The sequence below is a fragment of the Saccostrea cucullata genome, unplaced genomic scaffold (genome assembly GCF_032062105.1).
Source record: "Saccostrea cucullata isolate Sc308-1 unplaced genomic scaffold, CSIRO_AGI_Scuc_v1 ctg7366, whole genome shotgun sequence".
Lineage (NCBI taxonomy): Eukaryota > Metazoa > Mollusca > Bivalvia > Ostreida > Ostreidae > Saccostrea > Saccostrea cuccullata.
In genome coordinates, this window is record NW_026932959.1 from 36,731 (window position 1) to 45,000 (window position 8,270).

The 8,270-nt window shown below is 35.2% G+C and overlaps 1 protein-coding gene across 1 annotated transcript in view; it reads left to right on the plus strand.

Moving 5' to 3' along the window:
• The first annotated feature begins 3,143 nt into the window (after positions 1-3,143).
• The window catches only part of LOC134236647 (uncharacterized), a 6,433-nt gene continuing 1,306 nt past the window's right edge, over positions 3,144-8,270 (plus strand). The window contains exons 1-3 of the mRNA XM_062718821.1: positions 3,144-4,014; positions 7,051-7,221; positions 7,886-8,270. The exon at positions 7,886-8,270 is cut by the window's right edge and continues 68 nt beyond it. Of these exons, the coding sequence (XP_062574805.1) occupies positions 3,144-4,014; positions 7,051-7,221; positions 7,886-8,270 (1,427 nt within the window). The remainder of the gene's footprint in view (positions 4,015-7,050; positions 7,222-7,885) is intronic.

The following is an 8,270-nucleotide window of genomic DNA, read 5'->3' on the forward strand; positions in this document are numbered from 1 at the left end:
AACTTCTACAAGAAGGTATGGTCAACATGCACATGCATACACGTGCATGTACATGCGCTGCAATATGATTGGCTTAAAATTTAAACAGTTATAACTCCCTTGGTTTTCAACCAAACGGGGTGGAATTTAGAATATAGATAGATGTAATGGACTTCTACAAGAAGGTATGGTCACCATGTTCATGTATGCACGTGCGTGCACGTGAAATGAGTAAAATCAAAAATACACTTGAATGATGGTATTTTTTAATACTTTTGGATTAAATACTTTAATATTTAGTACATTTAATATAAAGATTGTGTAGACAAGATTATACGGTCATTACGCACATGCATTCACATGCGCACGCGTGCAATGCTAAAATTTGAATGAACTTTGTAAACTTCTGGGTAAACGTTGTTAAAGTCTCAAATGCATAGGGTTTGTCTTATTTAATGAAGTTTACAACGAATATGGCACCAAAAGGGAGTTGGGGAGCGTTTGGGGAACATCTGTAACGGTCCCCGTTACAATTAGCACTAGTTGCTATTTGTTTTTGTCTGTTTTCGTATGTCGTTGAGATTTTAAGCTTCTCTGGAACCACTGAACCAATTTCAGCCAAATTTTGCATATACATGTAGCATAATTTATGAGTGACAGGGAACAAAAATTTAGAATTTCATGCCCCCTCCCCCCTGGAACCTGAGGGGCGGGGCCAAAACCACTAAAATTAATTCAATCTAGAAAAATCTTCTCCTTTACTCATAGCCATCAAACAGTCAAACTTTTTGCATGATTGTAATAAAAATTCAGTCCTCTACCAAAATTGTGAAACTCATGGCCCCGGGGTCAGGGGTTCTGGTTTAAGGGCAGGACTCTTTTGATTATATAATGAAAATGCATTAATTCTTTGAAAATCTGTTTTCTCTGTCCCTGAGTGTTAAACAAACTAACTACGTAGATAAATGTATTAATAATGATAAAAGGTGTCTCTTATAACATGTATAAATTTTGAATTTCATGGTCCCAGGATGAGGGATTCTGGTGTTAGGGTTCGGCTATATTTATTACAGTTGTATATAGTGAAAATGCGTAACTTCTTTGAAAATCTTTTTTCTCTGCCCTGGGTATCAAACAAACTAACTACATGTACATACATACATGTACTAGGATTGGTAATTCGTAATCGGTTAGTCGAAAAAAATAAAATTGAACAAAATTTTCTTTAAATTTTTCGTTTTTCAAACAAGAATATATATATTTCAATATTGTAACAATTAACTGGTTAATCAGTTGAAACTTGTTGCAGTTAACCGATTAGCAATTCTGCATTTTATTTCCATCCCTTAAAAATACTTCTGATGAAAAAAATGTGACTCTTCCAAAATTGTTAGTTTCCTTGTCCCTGGGTAAGGGGTTCTGGTTCCATATTCATGAGACAGACTTAGGCTGAAGTCAAATTTTTAATCGCTGTAGAATGTTTATTAATGACTTGAGATACTAACAATACATAAATGGTGCCTGTTTTAGAGGGTAACAGTTGAAATTGGCACCCCAAGGAAAACTATTGTCAACCGACGCGTCAGCGGAGGTTGACAATGGTTTTCGAGGGGTGCCAATTTCAACCGTTACCCTGCAAAACAGGCACCATTAATTTTATTATACTGAATGTCTTCTTGATTAAGGATGTCAGAAAAAAAATCGTCGATCGTCTTCACGTTCCCGTTTAGAAAGCTTTCAAACTCCCCGCTACTTCGAAAAAGATTTACTGACCTCTTTATTGTTAATTTGATACTCTAAGAGTCCTTTATCATCTAAAGGTTCGTTATTTCTCTACTCTCAAGCATATTTCGTCTGTCGTTTGTTGTTTTCAAGTTAGCTACTTCGGAGACAAGCTTTTATTGACGTCAAGTTTCTCCGGTTCTTTCAAACGCGCAACTAACGTTTTGAGAATTCTACGGTGAACCGCAGGCGCATAACTTCCAAATGGCATGCATGTGGCATTACCGTTGTGTTACCCGTTGCCACGTGTGTTGCTACGGCGGGTAATAGAACGGATTAAACAAATCAGATTGTAGTATTTAACATGAAAGTATAAAAATATATAATGTGCATAGGCGTCGGAATCGGAGGGGGGGGGTGGGTCCCCCTCTCCCTTCGTTATTTGCAAAAATAGACATTATATAGGCATTGAAAGTTGGGATTTACTTTTTTGTTGAGTTATGCCCCCCCCCCTCCCCCCTCACTTTCAATTTGCTTATTATGCTCATATATATGTGGGGAAAAAAACTATAACACTCATACAGAATACTACACATGTTCTACATATACATGTGCAGTACTGTATGTACATGCAGTATATTTGTAGATGTGCATATGCAGTATACAATTTTTACATGTTTTTAAATAAATATTACTAAAACCAAACACTCAATCCTTATAAAAGCTCTTATTCAAATTTTGTGATTTCAAAATGAAGACACAATTTTCTTCCATTTAATTAAATAAGCTGGAGAGAAGTATGTTTTGTAATAATGGTCAACAATAATATGTTCTTTATTTTTATTTACACAGAACACAGACTGTAACAAGATGAATGGAGGCTACATGTACATGTATACAGTTGTTAACAGATACAAAAAATCAGTGTTGTAATGGTATACAATTCTCTGTTACTATTTACAACCATGTCACAACACACTGTAGAAAGAAAACATAAATTATAATGTTGGAGTATGCTGTGTAAATTATCAAGTTGTTGAATTCTACTGGAAAAGATGACATGTAATATTTCAAATGGGTTCATATGATACTTTTGTTTTTTAAGTAATCAAAACCTTTAGTATTCAACGATGCTTCAATTTATCAATATGGATTATTTAGATCAGACTAATGGTGAACAGTTGGACCCTGCAAAAGAGAGATTTGTAAAGGATTCAGTACTCAGTGTAAAGGTATTTATGTTTATCTGTGTCTAAATTCAATATAATTCTTCATGTTGATAAAAGTAAGACATCATTGATAAATGCCTACATTATAAAAAGAGAGACGTGTAACTGATGTCTATAATTGTAGTACACTGTTGTAATTTACAGAGAGATCTCCCTGACTGAGGAAATCCACACAGGATTCTGTTTTGAAACATCAGGATAAAGAAGATATAAATGTCTGTGTCTGTGATGTATAGAGCAGTATTACAGAGATCTGTCACAGTGCCAGGTGTTAGTGGGTGTAGTCACATTACACACGTATCACCAGACCGGGTCTGGATCAGTGATAGAAATCTCACTCTAATAAACACAAGAGGGGAGGAACTAGACAGTGTGACAGATATAGGTAGTTATTATGGAGTACACACTGTGAATTTTTATGGTGATTTAATTTATATAGACAGTGAATTAAACATCATTAAACGGTCTAAAGATAAAGAAAAGACGACGATAATAAAGTACAAAACTTCACCATGGGAACCACAGAGTGTCTACAGCTCCCCCTCCACTGGAGACCTGCTGGTCGGGATGTGGAATTCTTACTACACCAATATTACATGTTCAGGCACGGTAGTGCGGTATAACTCCACTGGAGAAAACATCCAGACAATACAGTACAAACACAACACAGGTCAGGGACTGTATAGTCAACCTATCTATATCACAGAGAACCGCCATGGAGATGTTATTGTGTCTGACTGGGGCCGTGATGCTGTAGTGGTGACAGATAGTGGTGCTGTAGTGGTGACAGATCGTGACGGTAATTACCGGTTCTCCTACACAGGTCCTCCATCAGGATCAGGACTAGCACCATGGGGAATCTGTACTGACAAGATGTCACACATCCTGGTGTGTGATGTTAACGCAAAGTCAGTACAGATGTTAGATAGTGACGGTCAATATCTCACAGATATACCGATATCAAAACACGGGATAGACACACCACTGAGCCTGAGTTATGATGATGTCACTCACCTACTGTGGGTAGGGGCAGTCAACAACACAGTCAAGCTATACAGAGTGGTAGATACAGACTCTCTGACTGGTAAGTAATATTGTAGTCTGTTTGATTGTATTTTATAATTATAATATTGATACTAATCAATAACACCATAATGTTAGGGGGATTATTTAAGAATAACTAGTTACTGTACCAGTACATGTACATGTATATATTCAAGTGTTTATTTACCAGACGAGTGTTTAAGTTTAATCACTCAATGATTAATTAGTATGCTAAACAACAAACATGAGATGGTAAAGGGTAAAGATAAAGTTTATGAATACAAACACGATAAAAAGATTAAAAAGAAGTGATAGATTTACATATGTTTATCATTAATTTTATAGTGTCCATGTGTTGTGTGTAGTTCTTCAATCACTGATTCATGTACATTGATGTTTGGTTCATAGATTTTTGTACAATATAAATCAGATTACTGATATACTGTCAATGGTGAATAATTACCAACTTTTGAAATCTTGTTTTGTTTTGTTCGATAAATACAATGAGTGAAGTATGATTCATTTTTGAGAAGTAGTTAGTGAATTAAATTTTTAAATCTTTTCTAATTATTATAATAACAGGCTTAAGTTTTATAGTGTACTAGTATTCAGTTTAAGTAAATTCTACCATGGTTACATTTAAAACAGATGACAATTTGTACATGTTGTACTGATGTTGACAGTTTGATATAGACACCATTGATATTAACACAGCTCTGTCTAGGAATGTTGTGTATTTCTGTAGCAGGTGTTCAGTAAATCTACACTGTGTACTGAGTTGACATTTTGTGTAGGAGAGAGTTCTAGATGAGATATAGAGATAATTGAACAGTATTCAAGCTTAAAATTCATAATGAAGTTAAAGATTCACTTCAACTTTATGAACAAAAAGTTAAATTCTAAGACACCAAAGAATACGCCTAAATACATCTACAGTGATCATTTTTAGTAACTTGCTTATGAAAGGGAGACAATCCAATCTTGTATTTGAAGGTGAAGAAAAAATTAAGTTACCTCCCATTAAGGCATTTCATTATAAAGGTGTAAAAAATAATTCCTGGAAAAAAATTAGCTTCCTGCCTTAAAGTAGTTTGTCCATGATTACTGCCTGTATCAAATGTAATTACAAGATATGGTGAAGAAGGAAATAATTGTATATATATTTATCATTAGATTTATTCTGTTCATTTGGAACCATATGTATCTCAATTACATGAATTTAAGAGACCGAAAACCCCTAACTGATAATGCACTGAAAGTGTTTTATTTGTACACTGTTATACAAGCATTGAGGTCACTGACAGAAATATGTAGGGTTGATTTTTGTGGTTTACACATATTGGTACTTGGGGGCTGGAGGGAGGCTGGGGGTATGGGGGTTGGATTGGGGGGGGGGCGGGGTATATGGTATATGATTGTCCAAGTTCAAGTTATGTTTTTAATTATTGTGATGTTAGAACTTAAACGACTGAACACTTATACTGCATACACACTATTTATGAGCAAATAATTGGATTTATACTTTTTAGCTCACCTGAACCGAAGGCTCAAGTGAGCTTGTCTGATCACATTTTGTCCGGTGTCCGTCTGTCTGTCCGTCTGTCAGTAAACGATTCACATTTTCGACTTCTTCTCAAGAACCGCTGGGCCATTTTCGACCAAACTTGCCCCAAAGCAGTCTTGGGTAAAGGGGATTTAAATTTGTTCAAATAAAGGGCCATGCCCTCATTCAAGGGAAGCTAATTGAGAATTAGTGAAAATTTGGTTGTATGTCTTAAAAATTTTCTTCTCAAGAACCACTGTGCCAGGAAAGATGAAACTTATGGGGAAAGATCCTCAGGTAGTGAAGATTGACGTTTATTCAAATCGTGATCCCCAGGGGTTTGGCGGGGCCACAATGGCTGACCAAAGTTTCATATAGAAATATATAAGTAAATTCTTTAAAAAATCTTCTTCTCACGAACAGCAAAGCCATAATTGCTCATATTTATATGGAAGCATCCCCATGTAGTGTAGATTCAAGTTTGTTCAAATTGTGACCCCCGGGGGTAGGGCGGGGCCACAATGGCTGACCAAATTTCAAATCATGACCCCGGGGGTAGAACGGGGACAAACTTTTGGATTTAAACTTTTCAATAGTAAACTAATTACTACTTTTTCCCAGCCACAATGCTCGGGTGAGTGATGTGGCCCATGGTCCTCTTGTATTTTTTATTTACGCCCCTGGCCCACTCTGAAAATTGTGTGTGTGTCACGGTTTTGTGTTTTTTATTGGGAAAGGGGGTGTCCTTGTAAATTTCATTGGAGTTGCGTGAGGAAATCTTCCTTGACACAAAGGTTGCATACCAAATTGTGGAATATTATAACTCTTATAGGTCATGTGAGTTTGGCTAATGGCTAAGGTCATCAGTACTTTGTTAAAGTGCATTTTTAATTTAAGGTACATTCGCCATGGATATTTTCTTGAAGCAAGCAATTTAACATTGATTTGTCATCCACGTGATGATTAAAAAGCTTATCATTTGATCTAAGGTGATATGTCACCAAAAGTTATGTTGGCGAGTTACAGGCAAAATAGAAAATCATTTTTGATATAGTCATACTCAAAGAGTGCTAAGTAAATTATATCTTTAGGTAAAAATAATTATGAAAAATGTACTGGTATTTAATATTTTAATATTAATAATTCTAAAATTGATAGAAGTAATTAATGATAATTATTAATTTATTTTTGTATTGTTTGAATGTATCGTATACATGTATGTCAATGTATTGGTAACAATAAATTCCCATACAATTACATTTAATCATTGTAGATCATAGATCTTATAGTAACCTTTTATCAGCACCATTGACAAAATGTACTTCCTTTGTATATCTTGGCATATATATGATATAATCACATATATTGTTCTTATAAATGTAAATACATGTAATATCTAGATTTCTTTTCTTAGATTGTCTGGACTCCAAGAATTTCTGCTCCAATATACTTCAATATCATAATAATTAATGAATTTGTTATATTTAAAAAAAAGAATGATTATTTACAATATAAAACTTTTATTTCTAACAGGAGTCCCTCTGGAGAACATCAAATGTAGAAAACATCCCAGAATTCCCCTGGACCAGTTCTGTACCGCGTGTGGTGTTCCCTTGTGTGTGGAGTGTACCAGCTCTGAAGATCACAGCAGACATGACCTTAGAAATATAGAGACATTGTTTGACAGCATTCACAGGATAGAATGTACATATGTATGAGTTTGAAGCTGTTTTAGAATTTGATACATGTAGCAAATGAAATATATTTTAAAGAATGACTTTCATTCTGCTTTAATTATCAAATAAAATATTTATTTCTATGACCTTTCATGGCCTGAGCCAAACACCAAATGAGTAATCTGATCAACGACTGTAGGCCCATCCATTTAATAATCTGCCTTATTGTCTATAGGTTTGTCTGTAACAAACATAAAGGAGGTATATATGGAGATCACGTTGTTATTTGTCTGTCTAGCTGTTCATTTATGTCTGTACGATTATGTCCAAATCAAGATTTATTATGGTGAAACTCCTGTGATCGGGAGTTCGAATCTCGACTGCGACTGACCTAGTAAGTCAATCAAATGGGTAGTAAAAGTTCCTTTGCCATGCCCTCAGCACATGAAGTGAAAGTTACAGGTCTTTCGGATGAGACCTTATAAACCGATGTCCCTTGTCACGCCAGGTGTTGGCAAGATAAAGAACCCTCACTGCTCAATGGCCCTAAGTGCCGAGTTAAGATCAAAATTTGAAGAATTTCACCCGTACATGGTGACGTCACCACATGAGTGAAATATTCTCAAATGGGACGTAATACAACATACATTCAATCATTCAATTATCTGTATATATTTCTTGTTTATTTGTAGATGGAGATGAACTTTTGATGTGCCTTCTTCTTTCCAATTCTTACAAAATAAACATGAAAGACGAAAACTGGATGACCAAATATAATTCTGTTGCCAAAAGTTTTCGTTTGAAGGAAATCTCAAAGCGATTTGGTCATGAAGATTTAGAAAAATACGAACCAATCATGAAACTCAATGAATCGGAGATCAGTTATTCCAATGAGCTCTTCAAAAATATCAGTTTCCTGAAATTCTCAAAGAAGTCTGGCTTCACTGAAATTTTCTTGACTGGGGCAGAAAAAGAAAACGTAGCTGAGTACTGTAGATCGTGGAATTATCGGAGAAGAGAAGACGAGGTTTGCTGTTGGTTACTACCAGATAAAAATGAGGCATTTTTAAAATGTCT